The following is a 20,007-nucleotide window of genomic DNA, read 5'->3' on the forward strand; positions in this document are numbered from 1 at the left end:
GTAATGAAGGCACAATAATTAGCCCTGGGGTATTGTTCTAACAATCGAGCTCTTCAAAGAGTATATACATTGTGATAAGTGCATGTTATTGAGCAATGTTCTTTACTTCTACTCTGATAAATACCCAATCAACTAACTTTAAATGCTAGACTAATCAAAGTCTTAGTTGATTGGTAGGTTGAATAGTTAAGAACATAGTTATTTTATGAAGCTGTTTTGGTTCTGATGTGTTTCTGTTTAAAAGGAATAAAGCAAGAAGTTTGGGTTAGATTCAAAGAGAGTCAGTCATGTCTAAGGGCCCAATCCTATTCAACTTTCCAGCATCGATGCAGCCCCAAGGGACGGGAACAAATGCTTCCTTACCTTAGGGAGGCCTCTGTGAGTGCCCCTCCATCACAGAATGCCAGTGCATGTTCCATTGGCATGGCTGCATAAGCACTAGAAAATTGGATAGGATTGGGCCCTGAGTCACAGTGAATAGCTACAGTCACAGGTGTGAATAGCTTAAGTTCTGTTGATAGTGTATTTCAGCTATGTCATTGCTGCTTGGTCATTAGTAACTTTGGATACAATCAGAATAACTATTCCTACCCACCAGTGAACAAATGCTCTTGTTTATTAGCTCATAAGTTACCTTACACTTCTTTCATTTTCTCAAGAAGTCACCTGCATTTGAGGTTTTGGTAATTAGCGGATAATTTGATCTTTAATTACTTAATATATTCTTAATGTAAGAATCTTTAATTAATGTATCTTGGTAAGTTTTCAAGTTGTCCGAAAAAGGAAATGAAATTTTGCCAATATTTCCCATTTGTTATGGTGTATTGATGGAATTTTAGGGGTTTGTTCCATATCACCATGGTCTTCTGACACCTCATGGTAGAAAAAGTGGAGATAGTCTGTGTGTTGCCAGTTTCATTTAGGGCTGACTCCAGTGACACTTTTCCTTTTTCATTCTTTAAGGCAGTGGTTCTCAGACTGGTGGGTTACAACCCACCAGTTCTCGTAAGCATCCTCCATCCCTTTAAGGGGCGGGAGGAGGCAGCAATGTGATCCCGAGGATCGCAGTGCTGAGATGAGGTGCTTTTACTTACTGTGGGAAGAAGCAGGAGGTGTGGGGAGCCCCGTGCAACCCTCCACATGGCACCCCAAGTGTTAGAATGTTGAGAAACAGTACTCACAAACCAGTTTCATTTGCAGCACCTGCTGAGTAAGCTGTGCTGGTGGGAGAACCTGCAACATCCTGCCAGCACTGAATCTGGATGCTAGACCCAAGAGAGCAAGTAAACTCCCACTGGGCAGTGCAGGAGTGGGAGAAGGTAGGAAGTGGGTGATTCAGATTTGGGAGGGGGGCAGGATCAGTGGCACTGGCCTACACAATGTCCTATTCCCCCCCCCCCAGGCTTAAAAGCCCAATACTTCTTGGGCTTCTTGGATTTGCACCAGCAATCTATCTGGCACAGATATGAGTAACTAGGGTGGTGTAGTGGTTTGGGAGGTGGACTTAGACCTGGAAGATCCAGGTTCGAATCCCCCCTCAGCCATGAAGCTTCCTGGATGACCTTGGGCCAGTCACTTTCTCTCAGCCTCACCTACCTCACAGGGTTGTTGTGAAGACAAAAGAAGGGGAGCACTGTGTACACCATCCTGAGCTCTGTGGAGGAAGGGCGGTATAAAAATGTGAATAAATAAATAACCTCACTACACAGGTTAGGGCTTGACACAAGGAGGAGACCTCCAGTCTGCTCCTTCCTAGCACTGGATACAGCATGGGCCGTGCAGCCCCACTGTACCGGTTAAGATTGAGCTGTGAGAGTACTTCTGGGGAAAATGTGTTTGGATTATGAGGAGTATAGAAAGATTGCACTGAACTTTACTCCTTAGAGCTAGGGAAATGATATATAATGATGACAGTATGAAAATTGATATAGAGAACAGTTTGTTCCCTGAGTGTGTCTTATTCAAGATGTTGGACTATTGAATTCAAATCATAGTATTAATTTAAGTCTGGAAATAAATACATGTATTGTGTTTTTGGTCTTGAGACTTGTATTTGTAATCAAATTATAGCAGTAATGATTTTGGAAGTAATTGTCTGTGAATGTACCATGTATTAATGCATTTTTTCATTCCCAGCCTTTAAGTAGAAGTTTGAATGCTGATGTTCCAGAGCAGCTTATAACTCCACTAGTTTCTTTGGGTCACATTTCTATGTTGGCACCAGACCAGTTTGCATCTCCAATGAAATCTGTAGTTGCAAATTTCATTGTAAAGGATCTCCTGATGAATGATAGGGTAAGTTTGAGATTGGTGTAATGGGTGTTGTTACCAAATGGTGAGAGTGAAGAAGTGTTTCATGAATATCTGATATATGAGCTTCTGTGAAGAAGCTAAATTCATATACGTATTTGTGAATTTCCTGTTTTGGTCAGCTTTCAAACTTGCATAAATATTTGCAGTCTACAGGTGAGAAAAATGGGAAACTTTGGTCGCCAGATGAAGAGGTTTCTCCAGAAGTTCTAGCAAAGGTAGGTTAATATCTTTTTCTGTGTGAGCTGTAAAGATTCCCTACATCTACTTTCAAAAAATTTTTGTTGCAGTGTGAGGAATTCAGTTTCTCTAATTTCAAGAAAGTATTTTGCTTTTGTTGACTGATCAGTGTTAAATGCCCTTCAAAGATTTGGGTGGAATAATTTCTTATAATCTTGCTACTTTAGTTCTGTTCCACTAATGCATGTGATGAACTAGGGCAATGTTGGCCTATCTGCTTCTTTGCTGGGAACCAGAGTTAATTTCTCATTTTTGCTGAACTTTATATAATGCTCACGTAAAAGTAGTGTAATCCAGTAAAGGAAAATGCATCATTGTTCTAAATTTCAAATACTGTAGATACTGAAGTATAAGTCAATCTCACAGATAAGTCAAAGGCAGGTTTTGAGCCAAAAATCATAGAATTTTCTATGACCATTGGATAAGTGGGGGAGGGGGGATAAACTTAGGGGGTGTCTGACTAATTTTTTCTGATTTCACCCTAGGCCACATCCTAAAAAATAACCTACCAGTAATTGTCACCTAAGAACTGTACAGCCTCTAATTTATTTAAAAAATATAGTAAACGTAAAAAATATAGTAAAAGATCATAAGATATTTTATATTTATTAACTTTTTAAATTCTGCTGTTCACAATCTTTTTGTAAACATTAAGTGCACTCTAAATTACAGGATGGGAAGGGCAGATGTCTACACACCATCTTAAAAAAATAAATGAAATCACATGATCATTACAACAGCTCCACATTATGTCAGATGCAAACATTCAAAATAAGAGGCAGCACAGAGATATCTTCAATTTGGGGGGGGGGGTTGTGGTTGTAAAAGGGACATGGCTTATGTTCCACGGGGTTGAAATACATTAATGGGATGTGTCTTAAAAAAATTAAGGGCCTCCTTTAAGGGAATCTGGCTACCCCATTGTATCAGAAAGGGCTAGTAAATCCAGGCTGCACAGACCCCCCACACATAAATAAAAATCCCAAATATTGTATATGGCTAAATGAGAGCTCAATCCTATGCATCTCTACTCAGAAGTAAATCCAATTGTACCAGTGGGATTACTCTCAGGTAAATGTGGTTAGGATTGCAGCCTGAGCCCAGCTAAGCAGCATTGCCATCATGTGGAGATGGTGGAACAGGAAAAGAAATGCCAAGGTAGGGGACATGCAGTGTGCCCGTGGTGGTTCTTTGCAGGATGCAGTGTCATGAGCTAAGATTCCCTATTCCGAGATCATGGCATCATTAATCAATAACACACTCACATGGGCAGTGTGTGCAGTGTTTTCTAACAAAAGTGGAATGTGTGCATGTGTTGTTTGTGCACGCTTTCTTTCTTTCTGTGGCAAACTCACCCTAGACCACATTCCTTAACTCTTCTTGGCATGGTCACTGGAGGGGGTTGGGGGGGAGTCAGAGAGAACATGAGGGAAACAGGGTCACTGTTGACCACCACCAATCATTGCACATCTTTCTATCACACACATATCACCTTATCCATTCTGGCCACCTGGTGTCTCGTCTCTCACCTCCATCATCCCCCTGAAACCAGAGGGGAGGGAGGAGATAGGGGGACTTGGGCTTGCCTTCTTGCCCCACGTCTGCTGCTCCAGAAGTATGGAACATGCTGAGGCCCCCCTGCTCTGGGGGGGTGGCAGAGGGGCTGTGGGGGGCATTGAGGGCTGAAAAAGCTTCAGGAGAGGCAGCAGGAGAGTAACATGACTGGCAAGGCTTCCCTCCTGGTCCCATTTGGAGTGGCAGGGCAAGCGTTCCTCAGAGGGGAGCACAAGTATTGCCGGGCCCTTTGTGGCTCCTCTCAGACTCACAAGGCTCCTGAGCACCAACTGCAGCCCAGTCAAGGGTTGCGGGCACTCTGTCAAGACATGGGGTGGGGTTCCCTAGTGGTCCATCAGCTCCCTCTGTCCTCTCAGGGGTCAGTCGGACATTTTCACATGGGCATGCATGCTCTGGAGTGGAGGGAGGAAGGAGGATGTTCTGCCAGATTCGCAGTCCAAGCTCCACCTGGAGAATTATGCCCACTTTTAGCTAATTAGCTTCCCTTCTTTCCTCACAAGTGACCCTGGTTCTGCCTTGCAGTACTGCTGGACCCCACCACCAGGGTAGCTCGCCTGTTTAACCTACAGAGGTCCTCCTTCTTGCCAGCAGCCCCCGCCACTACAGCAGCCCCTTGGTCCTTAGCAGGTCTTGGGCACAGCAGCCAAACATCAGTGTCTCCAGTAGTTTCTGCTCCAGCAGCTTCCAAAGTTCATTCACTTAGCAGTCCATTAGCTATAAGTTCCTCAGTGTGTCTTTCCTCCTTCTGCTACCTACAAACCCTTCCTGCCTCAGGTGCTCCTTATATCCCTGAGGGCCCTATTGCCTTCAGATGGCTGCAGCTGTGCAGCACACTGCTGGATGCCCATTCCTTACCCTTAAAGGGGCCACTGCTGACACCACACCCTACCTCCTTGCCAGATCTTCCGCAATTCCAATACAGAGGAGGATTGCTGGTCACCCACCTATTGGCCGCAAGGTGAAAGGAGGGGCAAGGGAGATGCTGCTTGCAGTTGGCGCAATGGGAAAAAAGGCTGCATCCATGGTTGCTCCACTTCCACTGCCATGTCACCCCCCCCCCCATGCAAACCTTGCTTCCTCCCTGCCTGCCTCTCCCCTTGACTCACCTTGGGCTGCTGCAGCGGCTACCATTGGCAGAACATGAGAACAAGACGCAGGAGCCTGCTGCTGGCTGTCTGGGGTAGGATGGTGGGCACTCACGGGTCCCAGCGGTGGCTTAGCAGTGAGTCCCTGCATTGTCCCCTTGCTCTACTGGCTGCTGCAGCAGCCCTGACCCCTGAGTGACCCAGAGATAAGGCAAGGAGGTGATTTACAGTTGATTTATTAGCAGAAATTTATCGCCTTATAGATGAGTATCTAGGGTAGTTTCCTGCAGCTGAATTAAGGAAACACTACACTGTTTTTAAAAGACTATTTTATTATTTTGCATGGTTTTTAGTCATCTCTTCTGTAGTTTAGTATGTGATAAACTTTCAGATAGGTATTATGACAGCAAATTAATTGAAATATGAGTGATCATTCAAAAGTGTTCTTTTTTTCTGTAGTCCCTTGTTTGATATATATATAAAAGTGAAACCCCTGACTCATCAATGTATCTCCTGTTTCCCATTAACATAGAAAGAATGGTGGTTGCTTACAGCTCAGTAATAAAAATGACTTTGTGAGGCAGATTGTATTTTACATAGAAGGCGGTAAAACCACCCCACGCGTTGTTCACGTTGCCCTGAACATCAGTTTATCTCCTATTTCCCGTTATGCTAGAAAGCTGAAATTTGGCATGGTTGTTGCTTATGGATCACTAATAAAAAAACATGCTGAGAGACAGACTGTTTTATGTAGAAGGTGGCAAAAGCACCCATGCGGCATTCGATTGATACTGTGATAAACAGAAATCAGACAGTGAACTATTGTTTTGAATTCTTCAAACCAATGAATCCCCCTGGAATTCTAGCCTGTCGTCTTACTTTAAATGTCGGTGCACCTGTAAAGTTATATAATTTGAATCTGCGGAAACTTTAATGGCACAAGTTGTCAAATCAAGGTCCTCAGGCACAATGTCATCAAGGCTGCAGTTTTTGCAGGATATGCAGAAGGCGAATCATCTTGTCAGATTATTGTTTTGAATTTAGAAGACTGCAATTCCCACTCAAAGTATGTTTCTGAAGTCCCAGGGACAATTCTTAAAACAGGCTGGCATTGAAGTAAGGCAAGATTGCTTCTGTTATGGGCAATTTTATGAAATATTTTTAAGGGTTAGTAAGCCAACTAACATAGCATATTATTGCCAATATTGACATTATGTGCCAATATTATTGTCATATTATTTCAGTAAAACTACAACTATATTATAGCAAGAAGTACTAGCTAGCCATGTAGCTACATTGTTCTTTAAAACTTAGATGTTAGATAGAAAGGTAGAAGATCCAGCTGAAGACTAGCTGAAGTACTCATCAACGAAGTCATCAGCTAGTCTTTCAGTCCATGAAAACAGCATGCTAGAGTATTTGTGATTTATTTATCTATTAATACAAATACTAGAGTATTTGTGATTTATTTATCTGTTAATAGGTTCAAGCAATTAAACTTCTTGTACGTTGGCTCTTGGGTATGAAAAACAACCAGTCCAAATCTGCAAATTCAACACTTCGTTTACTATCAGCTATGCTGGTCAGTGAAGGAGACTTGACAGAACAGAAGAGAATCAGGTAAGACGCTTTTAGAATTCTCATTGGCCTGGTCTAGGAAATGTCTATTTGATCCCCAGTGGAGCAAAGAGAAATTGAAGGATTTTTATGCAGGTGTTTATGAATTGCAAATTGTACATTTTACCATGATTGAATACTCTGTCCTGGAATGCAGATTCTCATCTTAAATGTCAAGCTTTGTTATAGAACTGCATTTTTTACTGGTGATATGTGTACCACTAGTGGTACATGAGATGTTACCAGCAGTACACAACAGGCCACGGCCCCTGTGGCTGTGACATCATGTCTGGGTTTGGTGAAGAAGCAACTGCTCTGAGCTTTGTGAACCTGGAAGTGATGTCCTGGCCCCAGGTATTTTAGGTATTGGTGATACTTAAGGTAATTACAACATGACAACATCAGGAGAAACAGATTAAAAAACAGTTATAGAAGAAGCTCTGTTGATTTGAAATACTTTCTCCTGTGGTCAGTTATCTGTTGTTGTTAGAGTGGAAGTTGCTGTTAAATGTTATATGTGCTTTGCATATTTCTGAAAATATTTTGTGGTGAGGGCTCCGATATGAACTAGATGATGACTACGGGCCCAATCCTATCCAACTTTCCAGCTTTTATGTAACCTCAATGAAGACCCAAGGTTAGCAAACAAAAATTCCCTTACCTTGAGGAGGCCTCCATGATTGTCCACCCACAGCAGGATGCAGTGCACGCCCCATTGGCACAGCTACATCAGTGTTGGAAATTTGGATAGGATATGGCCCTAAGTGGTGTTATGCAAAGTTCGGTCTAGTCCAGAATTTTACCACTTCAGTCTGCATAATGCACTGGTTCCCATAGTCTGTGGACCACAGGTGGTCTGCAAGACCCTGAGAAGTGGTCTGAGGTCCCAGAAAGATTGCCTTCTATCACTTCCAGTGTCTTGCTTGCTCCACAGACCACCAGAGAGAGCGGAGAATGGACTGACCACAGCCGCAGCTGGCAACAAAAGTGACAAACCACAAATCTTCTCTATAAAAAACTAATTTCTGATTATTACATATTTAATTGTATTTTTTGTGTGTGCAGGAGGTCGGGGTGAGGGATTGCATGTGGTCCATGACAATTCCAATTTTTGCATCAGTAGTCCTTGGGCTCCCATAGGTTGGAAACCGCTGGCATAATGGATTCTCAGATTGGTTCTGAAGCTGAAGTTGCTAATTAGCATCTGAAGTGTGTTAATTGCTATGTCATCTTTTATGTAGTTTAAGATATAGTGAAGAATTTATCACTCAACTGAAAAACCTGTTTTGTGATACATAATAGAAGTTTCATACTGTTCTTACATGTATAGATACATTTGACTGCTGATAGAAGGGAAACATTGTTTTCTTTTGTATGCAGCAAATCTGACATGTCCCGTCTACGGTTGGCGGCTGGTAGTGCCATAATGAAACTTGCACAGGAGCCTTGTTACCATGAAATTATAACCCCAGAGCAATTTCAACTCTGTGCATTGGTCATTAATGTAAGTAAATACCTTTCGTAGGCCTGTGAGGAGACAGTTAAAGGAAGGCCCACTCCCTACTATGGAATTTGTGTTCAGGCTAAGATAATGTGTTCCTTCTCCTCTCCTTGAACATTGTAAATATATGAAGATTTTTTTTTATTCAGATTTTCCCACATTTCTTCAGTGCTGGATTTAATTGATGCCTTATTGGATTTTAGCTACTTTGCTGTCTTCTGCAGAATTTAATACTTATTATTTAACTGTTGTTGTTTATGGTCATGTGAGCTGTTGTGAGAGAGTTTTAATATCTGAAAAGTAACATGTACACTTTAAAAAAGAGGCATTTTAAAATCTTTTCTATACGTGAGTGCATATAAGAATTTCTGTTGGCTTCTATATGACATACTTTTGTTATACTCATTTTTCTTTTACAGGATGAATGTTACCAAGTGAGACAGATATTTGCTCAGAAGCTGCATAAGGCACTAGTAAAATTACTGCTCCCATTGGAGTACATGGCAATATTTGCATTGTGTGCCAAAGACCCTGTAAAAGAAAGGAGAGCACATGCAAGACAGTGCTTGCTTAAAAATATAAGTATACGGCGAGAGTACATTAAGCAAAATCCTATGGCCAATGGTTAGTAAATTTGTTTACCAGTAAACTTTTTTCTTACATTTTTACTTCAAATACTGTGTTTTGGTATGTGTGTATGAAGAAAGCAGTAATATGTATTTTGAAAGGCATTGCCTAATTCTTACATGAACTGAATTTATATTAGAACTTTTTTGTAAAAATGGGTTACAACTGTATTGTTTGCTTGCTTAGTAGCGAAACAATGAAATCTCTTTGGTGATCAGCATGAATCAGTGTGTGTATATTTTGTTTGCTAATGCAGCTTTTATACTGTGTTGTTCCAGAAAAGCTATTATCCCTGCTGCCTGAATATGTGGTTCCATACATGATTCATTTGTTGGCTCATGATCCAGATTTTACAAAACCTCAAGATGTTGATCAGCTTCGTGATATCAAAGAGTATGTATCCTCCTGTGTCAGAAATTTGAAAAACTTGTAGTTTGCAGTGATGGCTTTTAATGTGGGGGATCTTACTGGACATTCTAAACACAGGTTTATTTCTTCTTTCTAAAGAAAAAGAAGTTCCTTTATTTTTGCAGTGCTTTAAATTAAACATATACAAAATTCAGATTTTTATTAGCAACTCAGTTAATGGGAGCACTCATTTTGGAAGATCTTACTCATATTCTTTTTACTTATTTACTGTTTAGTTATTTCACTGATAGTGGCTTACATGTAGTTTAGACAGTGCTCCTACCCAGGCAACTTGCATGGTAGAACTCATAACCTTTAGTAGTAGAACCTGCTTCCTGTGTCTCCAGGCAATTCTCTGGGTGAGGATTTCTTTCTGAAAAATGATGCAGCTGAACAGTGAGCCATTAGTTACAAGATGGAAGATCAGTTTCTGAGATAGCTATTTCCTGCAGTTTTGCATTATCTGTTTCTTGTTTATTATGTTTAATACATTTAATATTTAATGCGATATTGAGATTGCTAGAAACAAAATATAGAGCTTGAAGTAGGCCCAAAGCAGACCTTCTATAAGCAGAATGTTAATGTTATGTGTTTCAAGGCATTTGTATTTCATTAGGTGCCTGTGGTTCATGCTGGAAGTCTTAATGACAAAAAATGAAAACAACAGCCATGCTTTCATGAAAAAAATGACAGAAAGCATCAAACTTACAAGGGATGCACAGTCTCCAGATGAACCAAAGACCAACGAAGTAAGAAATGTGGTGGAAGGAAAAGGATTTTGAAATCAGTTATTGAACAAGATCGACAGAATGTTTTGCAAAGCCAGAATGTCTTCCTTCTCTACATGGGCAATCTGAGTTGTAAACAGTGTGCATGTGCAAAAGAAAATGATTAATTAAGCAGTATATAGTTGTAATCAATGAAGGCTAAACTTGTTTATTACATTATCCTAGTGCCTTTTTGCAATTCTTGATTTTTGTTTCCTGTGATCGAATTGGGGTAAGAGTGTTGTCTTCCCATAGAAAACTCTGTGTGTGCACGTGAGTTGATATACTGTACAAGAAGGGGTCCATAAACTATAATTGACAGGATTCTGTGACCACTTTGAGCACAGGCTTGTACATGTTTACTCAGAACAAGTACTACTGTGTTTGGCATATTCCAAGGTAAATGTACATAGGATTTCAGCCTTAGTCCCTGACCTCACCCTATGTGTCTGTGCAAGGTCAGGAGTAATTTCTTGGTCCCCTCCAACTCCAAGGTTGGAACTGGAAAAGTAGGTGGGCAGGGATTATCCCAAAGTCTGAAGCATGAAAAGTAGGTTTCTTTGTTTTTGTCAAAATTTGATTATGAAAAATAAACCAAGACTTTTCACTAGGAAGTAAAATGTATGAAAGGAATTGACTTATTTAATAATGATTCCTTGATGTAACTGTCTTACTTATTTCTGTGTATTAGACTAGCACCATGGTAGTGGTGGTCTTTTTTTTTTTTTTTTTCAAAGTGCACAATAACTTCCAAGTACTGTTATCTTTTTCCCCCCTACCTCAGAAACTCTATACTGTATGTGATGTGGCCCTGTGTGTAATCAACAGCAAAAGTGCTTTATGTAATGCAGATTCTCCAAAGGATCCTGTATTGCCAATGAAATTTTTTACACAACCTGAAAAGGTAATTTTGTGATGGTAACGGAAACAAATTTGTGACTTTATTTTCTTGTTAAGCATAACTTCAAATGTTGCAAGAGGCAAGTTTGCATTTCTCTTGACTATATTTGTTAAATTATCTGTTTTAGATAATTATCCAAATACTATCCTATTCTTTGAATATCCTATTCGTTTATCCAGTGAAAAACGAATGCTACTAACATTATTTACAGTGATTTTTATGAGTGTTTTGAAATGTGAGATTATTAGAGGTCAAGCCATAAACTCTGAGTGACATCAGCGGTTTATCTGCTTCTGGAGAAAGGAGCCTTTGCTTTAGAGGTGGAGAAACGGTGCATGCTATCTTTTGTCTATAATATATGGGCTCAATTAGCACTAGCAATACAGGCTGGCTATAAAATACAGAAATTAGAAAAAATGTTTATTCTGATTAGCTTTACTAGCTCACAGATTACAATACATTTTTCAAATATTGTATTCAAGCTGGAGTTGCTGGATCTGCTCTGTTGTCAGCAGTACGGCCCATCATCCAGTCGAAGAACTTATACTAGCCTAGTAGAATTTTGGTGTTCTGAATGCAGAGGGGGGAGGGGGTTAATTTCCCTATGATATCTCAAAACTGCTTTTGAAATTTAGAAGCAATTTGCCATTTAGCATGAGCCTGTGTTGGCTATTTGAGAAAAAGCCCCCTTTGGCTCATGAAATTTGATTTTTAAGTTCTTCAGTTTGTGACCTGTTTTTCTGATGAACATTAGAAAAAAGTGTTTAGAAGCATTAGTTCTTGAAGACTGGGGGTGGAGGGGAATTAAGGAACTGCCAGTTAGCCTGTCAAATTATAGACCCTAAAATATTAATAAGGAAAAAACTAACTTCTCCCTTTCCTGCAGGATTTTTGCAATGACAGGAATTATATTTCAGAAGAGATGAGAGTTCTTCTTTTAACAGGAAAGGTACTATTTGTGATCCCATTTCTTGACTTCACATGGCAATTGAAGCCTTCCATTTTATTACTTGACATTGGAATAGTCAACTGAATGAAGTACAATCTGCCATCTATTTAATTAGACATGTCTCTACCTAAATCAACAAAAAAACCCTTTATTTCAGTAGAACTTGTGCAGCTCAGTAATTTGTAGACTGTATCCTAGCTTTGCAATTTTGCAATGATTAAATATTCTCATTCATGCAGTTGTTTTGCAGTATTTTACATTTGTTATAGGCAGTAAACATTCTAAAATGGCACTCTAAAAGTGTGTTTGAAGAGTTTTGTATTCTTTCTGCACCCACAGTTTAACCTTAGAATAGTATAATGCAATAGAAGAAAAATCCTTAAAATTCTGAGGCAGTGTGAATCTATTTAATACGCACATTTTTGAGCTTATGGTCTGTAATTAAAGTTGAAGGTCTTTGAATAAAGCCATGAGGCTGTATTGTATTTGTGGTATGTGTTGCCACTTGAAAATGTACATTTTCCAACAGTGCATATATGTTTGAATCTTTACATATTGGACTCATGATACCTGCAGCTATTTAATTGTATTATTTGAAAGTACTTTACATATGGAGTTGGAGGGGACTGTTTGATTTTTTAAAAAGTTGTATTTTCATTATTGTATAGTTAAATGGGTTATACCTTGTACATGCTTCTGTGGCAGACATAAATAAACTTACTTTTGTCCATTTTAGCCCAAACCAACTGGTGTATTAGGTGCAGTAAATAAACCTTTATCTGCAACTGGAAGGAGGCCATATATCCGAAGCACAGGATCTGAAACTGGAAGCAATAATAGTGTAAACTCAGAACTGAGTTCCCCTGCAGGAAACCGATCAAGGTACACTGCTTTGCAGTAATGTTTTTTCTTTAAATAGGCTACTGTGTGCAGAGATTTTTCATCAGCATGGCATCGTACAAGCTCAGCTTAATCCATATGGGAACTTACTGTTTAGGGCTCTTTGATTCACTTGCAATGCATTCTGGTGGATGTACTACTGTAATAATAACTTTCCTATTTTATTTTCAAATTGCTGAGAAATAAAATGTGTTCTGGTGTAATAAAGCTCCTATAACTGTACAATACAATAGATACAAAATTGGATGTGCACACAAGAATTGGAGTTTGGGTTCAATGAGTCTCATCATCCAATTGCTTTCTGTTAAGCAAACTTTTCAACCTCTTATGTAATAGTAATACTATAGTTCAGGGGTTGTATTTAGTTATGCAAATACTACTAGTACAAAAGAGATGGGCAGTTCTCACCCCTTAATCTTCTCTTCCCTTTGCACTTCTCTGTGCTCCCTCTGAGGATCTGCTTCTGACAGTTGGAGAACCCTCTGGAACAAAGTGGCATGGGGGGTATCTGTGGAAAGGGAAATTGCCACTTCTCCCTGCACACACTGTGAATATTTAGAGTATATCCCAAAGAGTTTTAGATGAAGCTTGATTATTTGCAATTTAAGGAATTTTGTAAGCAAAAATATTACCTCTTTACTGAATTTTAGGCTCCCAAACCACACAGTAGATGAAGGGTTTCTGTCCTAAGTACTTCTTCAGTTTGCGGGGGGGGGGGGGGAGTGATTTCACTAATCTCCCATTTTCTCTGTAGCTCCCAAATACCTGTCCTTGGAGAGGTCCTCCTATCCTCAGGAACAGATTTTCATGGGAGTGTAAGGGGTTGCAAAGGAAAGAGGAGATTGTTTAAGCAGATCTTTTTGCACAAGGGTAGAGCAGTTATTACCGGGTAGATGGGACTCAATAGCCTGGGAAGTCAGCTCATCTGAGAGAAGGAAAACTCTGATCCCAAACCTCCACTGCCTTGTGGCTACATCCAGTTATGGAAAAGGTTTCAGGAGTCAACCTCGAGGCAAAATCCGGAGCCGGAGTCCCTGAGGCAGTTCGTGGCTGAACACAGTCACGTCTGGCAACTCCTGCAACGCCACTGGAACCAACTGTATTGGCTTCTGCCTTTCCATTGGACCATTTCAGCGACGTGGAGAGGGGGGATTTGCTGCATGGGAAACAGTCTATCCTCCATATCTACTTTACCCAGGCTGCGCGCTCTGGAGAGGACATTCTGTTCCAGAACCACCATTCAGAGCACGATACCATAGTCTTCCGAGACTGAAGGATGCCAATGCCAGAGCAGTTATTTCACCAAACAGGAGAGGCACTGAGGGTTGTATCCTAAGTCCATATGCAGGTTTGCATGGAATATTTAATGAAAAATGCTGAAAAGATGCACTTTCAGAATTTTGAGTTTGTTGCTGTTATGGCAATCATGAATTTGAAAAGCGAATTTTGAAAACCGCTATGTAACACACAGGTAGGCAAGCTAAGCTGTGTTATATTGAGGCCTTAGTGGAGAATTAACCAGTGTGATGGAGTTCATAAAAGAATATGCCATTTTATCAGTTCAAAATGTATTCCTTAGAGTTGGGAATATTTGGATAATGTTTAATTTGGCACTTTCAATAGCTTTGTTCTAAGGCTGTCAACTTCTAAATATTGATCTTTTTACTTATTCGTTAACCAATTAGACTGAAATAAGAGTAAATGTATCTTTTTGTTTGACAGAGTTACGAAGATAAGCAGATGTTTAATTGAATTCTTTTTGTATTTCTCCAACAGAGAGCAGAGCTCAGACATATCTGAAACTGGTGTCAGTGAAAATGATGAAAATCCAGTAAGAATTATTTCTGTTACTCCAGCAAAAATAGAACCAGTAAAAAACAAGGTATGGTTGAAATTAGAATGACGCTTACCTCCTTTAGGGCGCAATCCTAACCAACATTCCAGCACTGGCATAGCTGTGCCAGTGGGGCATGTGCTGCATCCTGCAGTTGGGAGGCAGTTACGGAGGCCTCCTCAAGGTATGGCAGTGTTTGTTCCCTTACCTCGAAGTTGCATTGCCCTTATGTTTGTGCAGGAAAATGGGTTAGGATTGCACCCTTAGGCAGATTAGTTAAAAAGAATTCTAGGAATTGCTGCCTACTATTTTTATGGTCATCTTTGCTGCCGACTGTAACCGTGGCTAAGGCTTATACTGGCCCTGGTTAATGCTATCCAGAAATTGCTGTTTTACAAGATTTTTGAAAACTGCTTCAACGTTTGCGGAAGCCATCAGTCAGCCACCATTCCCATGAGAAGGGGATAATAAAGAGGGGGACTTCTTTGCAGTGGCATGTGGGATCTGCAGTGGCAGTGCATGTGGGATTCTGTCTTGATGGCTTCTTGTCCATCTATGTTATAACAGCAGCCCAAAACTCATTTTTACAGCCTTTCAGTTTTTGAATGCTGTTGCTTTCATGGTCTTAGTGTAAGCCACCTTAAGTATTAAAAAGGGTCTGGTGGAAGGATGAAATTCTTTTGAATTAATTATGTTGTGGTGCTTGCAAGGCAGTTGCAATTGAAAATATGCTTCAGAAATGCTTGCAAGTTTTTGAATCGGGTATAACCCCACCTGACCTTTTTGGGGCTCAATTGAGAACAGGCTAACAATTCATTTTGTTTTCTAGGAGATTAACTCCGATCAGGCAACGCAAGGAAATGTTAGCACTGAGCGTGGGAAAAAAAGAACTGCACCAGCAGCGGGAACGGAGAATATTCATCAAAAGACAGAAGAAAAGAAAACGGATGAGACCGGACAGCCAGCCCCTCCCAAACCCAGGAGAGGACGTCCACCCAAATCTGAATCTCAGGGCACCACAGCAAAAAATGCAGAAACAAGTAAATCATCTGGTAGAGGACGGAAAAGGGCAGCACCAAGTCAAGAAGGTCCAGGGGGGTTAGAGGCAAGTAATGCCAAAGCACCAAAACAGCAAGATGCAGTAAAGAAAGCCGTCCCAGCACAGAGACAGATTGATCTACAAAGGTACAGCGTGCATGCTTGTCTGTTCTCTTATGAAACTGGGGACATTTCCCAAATGTGTTTGAATACATGGCAACACATGTTAATAAACCAAAGCTGTCTACATATAACATTTAGTTTAAGTCCTGAACAGTATGTGTCCCAGGTATACACTGGACCACTGTAGAATAATCTGTCATAACCATGCCACCAATTTCAGATTGTGTTAGCTTAAAGTTTGGGAAGGTGAAGGCTGTGTTGTGACAGCTCAGAAATAAAATGGTTCTGTTGGGGCTTCAGTTTTAGGACAGCTTGTATGCCCTCCTGCAAACTCCTTCCTATATTTTTTTATGTCCCCCTGCCTTTCTTGTTGACCTGCACCTTTTTCCCATCCCTCTTAGTCTCCTAGTTCTTGCCAAAACTTCCAGATTTCCTTTAAACTGATGTGTAATCCTATCTATGCTGTTAGTGTGCAGAATTTAAGTTTTTCTTTGTACAGATAATGAGATCCACTTTTTGTTAAAAAGGAATCCTTCCAACAATTGGTTTCTATAACCATGTTAATGAACGACAAGGTGAAGGAGTGTGGAAGATGACTTAACAAATGCTCTCCTATGGCATTCACTTAAAAAAAAAAAACTGCTTAAAAGTCTTCCTGTCCAGCTGACATGGGAAATTCTAGACAGCAGTCCCTGCAGGTGAGGACAGAGAAGACAGACTAAGTAGATCTTTGTGTGCAGCCCAAAGTAAAAGAGATGTCTTATGTCTGGAATTCGAGTTAGCCATTGTAGCATTATCTCAGATTTTATATCTTACTAAAAAAGAGCTACTTACTTGGTTTACTTAAAACCTAACTGCATTATATTTAATAGCATAAATGGCCCAAACCACACACACCCCTACAAAACATAATCATACACATCTGTAAAATACAATGATATAACAGTCTATATACAAGATTCTATCTGCTTCTCAAATAACATTAAGAAAAATCTTGTGGTGGCCCTTGTTGATTTCAGTTTTGAAAAGCAGAAGTTACGTTATCTCAATTCCAAGTACAGAAGCACAGTTCCTAGCTTGATTTAGTTAAAATTTGACTCCCAAATGATATTCCCATTCTAACATTTTTCAGAAGCCAGGTGCTGGGAAGTGATGGAGATTCAGTGTTGGAGATAGAATCAAGTCCTGGATATTCTCCAAGTGAAGTGGATCTGTTTAAACTTTGTGAGAGCAGCCAGGAAGACTCTGAGGAAACAGATCTAACAGAGGGAGGCTTCCTGAAGGTGCAGCAGGCAGTTTATACAGGGCTATGTCATGTATTTGTATAATTGCAGGTGCTGGAAGGAGGTGATTAGCAGCAAGTTCTTGCATATGTTGAACATCACATAATTCTTCTATATCTTATAAATTTAATTCAGTTCAATGAGATCTTATAAACAAAAAATACAGAATTCTGTCCTCTCCTTAGTTTTGCTGCAGAGGATTTCTAGACTTATGCTGAAGCATCTTTATGATCCTCCTACATTGTTGCCATATGATGAAAATATGTCCATACTTTGAATTAAAATAAATTTTTCGCAATTCATAGATATATTACAGAGCATTGTTTAAAAGCATATTGCTTTTCTTCAGTTAAATTTAGAGGAGGCCTTTAATGTCTACAATATTGATGTCTGAAGTGAAAAATCTATTATTAGAAAACAACTGTGTTATATATCTGGGGCTGCCCATGAAAAGCATTCAGAAACATGAACTGGTGTAAAATGTGAGATCCAGGTTGTTGACTGGGCCATACAATGGAATCACGTTGCCCCAATTATTCATGAGTTGCATTGACTGCTGATTGTTGGACTCAGTTTGAGATGTTAATAATCTTTTTAAAGCCCTATAAGGTTTAGGACCTGGTAACCTTGAGGACCACTTTCCCCCTTTTATGCCTTCTAGCTGATACATTCTGGTTGCCAACTCAGGCTTTGCTCTGGATGCCCTTTCCTTTGGAGAGATGGAGGACATCCATTAGGAGTAAAACTTTATCTGTGGTGGCACTAACCTTGTGGATGCCCTCTCAGAGGTTTGGTTGACTGCTAAGCTACTCACCTTTAGGAGATCTGTCAACCTGGCTTTTGGAGGAAAGTGATGGCTGCAGTAGTGTTTGAAATATGTAATCTGGTTTTTCAGCTGTGGATTTGGCTTCACTGATGCTGCTTTTAATTTGATTGTTTATCTTTGATATTCTATTCTGTTTCTATTTTATTCTTTGTAAGCTGCCTAGAGCAGGAAGGGTGTTATTGAAATGGTTTTTAATGCTAATAATATGCCCTTCAGGGAAGTTAAGTTCATTTCTTGGTTAAGGTTGAACTTTCATACCATGTTTAACTTTCTGAAATTCCTTTCTCCTCCACAAGGTAAAAAGAAAACCTCCTCGAAAAGGGAAGAAAGGAGGGCCAAATGAAGGCATGCTCCAAGCTTCTGCAAACACCAAGAAACTTCCTGTATAGGAACTGAATACTTCAAAATTCACAGCTTTCAGCTCTGAAAACAGAAAGAAAACTTTGCTTCCCTTTCAGATGAAATTAATCTGCAGAAACTCTTGAGAGAGAGGCTAAAAGCATCTGTACTTATTTCCCCAGAGACTTTTTTATGAAAAGTCAATAATTAAGCAAATTGCTTAACACTTGATTCCAGTTTCTGCATATCTGGAGTTTAAAAGTGTGTTACTTCATTAATTTTCATGCTGCATTTTTTTAAAGCAAGTCAGAGGGAGATCCTTACAGCAGTTTTAACAGTTGTCAGACCTAGAACTGGGTATTGCCCACCTTTTTGCAAGAAAAAAAATAAAGGCCTACTGAATGAATATTAAGCCAAGATCCATGGAAAATACCTGAATTCACATTTGCTTTGCTTTTGGAGACTCTTTACTTATAATTCTTTCCACCTGCCTACTTTCCAGCAAAATTAAGTTGTACAGATTCTAGTTCCTGCTATGAAAAGTCACATAGTGGCAATTTTTATACATGTTGCTTTCTGACTTTTATCAGAGTGGGAGACTAATCACTTGATGATTAATTTGCAAGTAGACATTTCATCTTTTTTAATTTCCCCCTCCACTTTAGTTTAATATAATTTGCAATAAATGTACATATTGTTGTTTTGTTTTATAAAAACATATATCACTTTTAAGTGGGTTTACTCCTGTGGTTCTGTTGGAATATTCTAAATTTTAAGGGAGTAAAGGCAGCCCAGCATTTGATTTTATAATGTCACCAGATTTTTATTATTGATGTAAAAAATCAATTTTTAAAAATAGTTGGACTTTTGGCAGCTTTGTAAGGAGCATTGAAAATGTTTAGGATTGCTCTCAATTTTAAGCATTGTGCTGATTGAAAGTAAGTCGTTCTACGTTTTTGTCTTCCTGTTCTGGCTCATTTTTTTTTTTTTTGAATGTTTAATTTAGAAAACTGTTGCATCAATATTAATTTTTCTGGCATTGTTCAGCATACTGTGTACACTTTTATGTACACATGATCATATTTAAGTTTGTGGTATAAAATAAATGCTTCTAGGTGTCATGTGTTGTTGTTTTTTTAAACTTTAATTTCTGCCATAGTTTTTCATAGCACCTCTACATTTCTCAACCAGAAAGATCCTGGGTGCCTAAACATTTATGTTGGCATCTAAAGTTGTCATACTTTTGCTATCCTTCAGAGCAGGAAGTAAAACTTGCGGGTAGCTAGGAGTGTTCAGTATTTTTTCCAGCCTATGTATTTATAGCTGCAGTACATCAAATAGTATCAGAAATAACCTTTTGCCTCTCTGTTTATTTGCTATTATATCCTTCCTTTCTTCTGTCATGGAACTCAAGGCAGTATCAGGTTCATAAGAAGTCACCCCATCCAGGCACTGATTAGACTCAAAATGTGGGTTTGGAACCCAACCTGGAACACCCATGCAAGCTGTATTGGCAAATCCCTTCTATAACACAGGCCTACAAAATTGAGGGTCAGAAAAGTTATTCCCAAACTTTATGGTGGTTTGATATGAATTTGGGGTGTCGATTCCAAAAATGGCATCCGTTTTACCCTGTCATGTCTAGTTTTGGAAATATAGTATAGCCTCATTAGTGAATGGTTCA

At 39.6% G+C, this 20,007-nt stretch overlaps 1 protein-coding gene across 2 annotated transcripts in view; it reads left to right on the forward strand.

The window, feature by feature from the left end:
• Positions 1 to 19,442, forward strand: part of PDS5A (PDS5 cohesin associated factor A) — a 71,879-nt gene extending 52,437 nt beyond the window's left edge. The window contains exons 21-34 of one of the 2 annotated variants that reach the window (XM_066631852.1): positions 2,137 to 2,295; positions 2,460 to 2,528; positions 6,694 to 6,830; positions 8,208 to 8,331; positions 8,748 to 8,952; positions 9,234 to 9,348; positions 9,980 to 10,112; positions 10,915 to 11,034; positions 11,918 to 11,980; positions 12,717 to 12,862; positions 14,657 to 14,762; positions 15,544 to 15,899; positions 17,008 to 17,158; positions 18,281 to 19,442. In XM_066631852.1, coding sequence (XP_066487949.1) covers positions 2,137 to 2,295; positions 2,460 to 2,528; positions 6,694 to 6,830; positions 8,208 to 8,331; positions 8,748 to 8,952; positions 9,234 to 9,348; positions 9,980 to 10,112; positions 10,915 to 11,034; positions 11,918 to 11,980; positions 12,717 to 12,862; positions 14,657 to 14,762; positions 15,544 to 15,899; positions 17,008 to 17,158; positions 18,281 to 18,373 — 1,977 coding nt within the window. In that variant the 3' untranslated portion in view covers positions 18,374 to 19,442. The remainder of the gene's footprint in view (positions 1 to 2,136; positions 2,296 to 2,459; positions 2,529 to 6,693; positions 6,831 to 8,207; positions 8,332 to 8,747; positions 8,953 to 9,233; positions 9,349 to 9,979; positions 10,113 to 10,914; positions 11,035 to 11,917; positions 11,981 to 12,716; positions 12,863 to 14,656; positions 14,763 to 15,543; positions 15,900 to 17,007; positions 17,159 to 18,280) is intronic. The other variant, XM_066631853.1, reaches the window with a different exon arrangement.
• The last annotated feature ends 565 nt before the right edge of the window (positions 19,443 to 20,007 follow it).

Source organism: Tiliqua scincoides, chromosome 6 (genome assembly GCF_035046505.1).
Source record: "Tiliqua scincoides isolate rTilSci1 chromosome 6, rTilSci1.hap2, whole genome shotgun sequence".
Classification (NCBI taxonomy): domain Eukaryota; kingdom Metazoa; phylum Chordata; class Lepidosauria; order Squamata; family Scincidae; genus Tiliqua; species Tiliqua scincoides.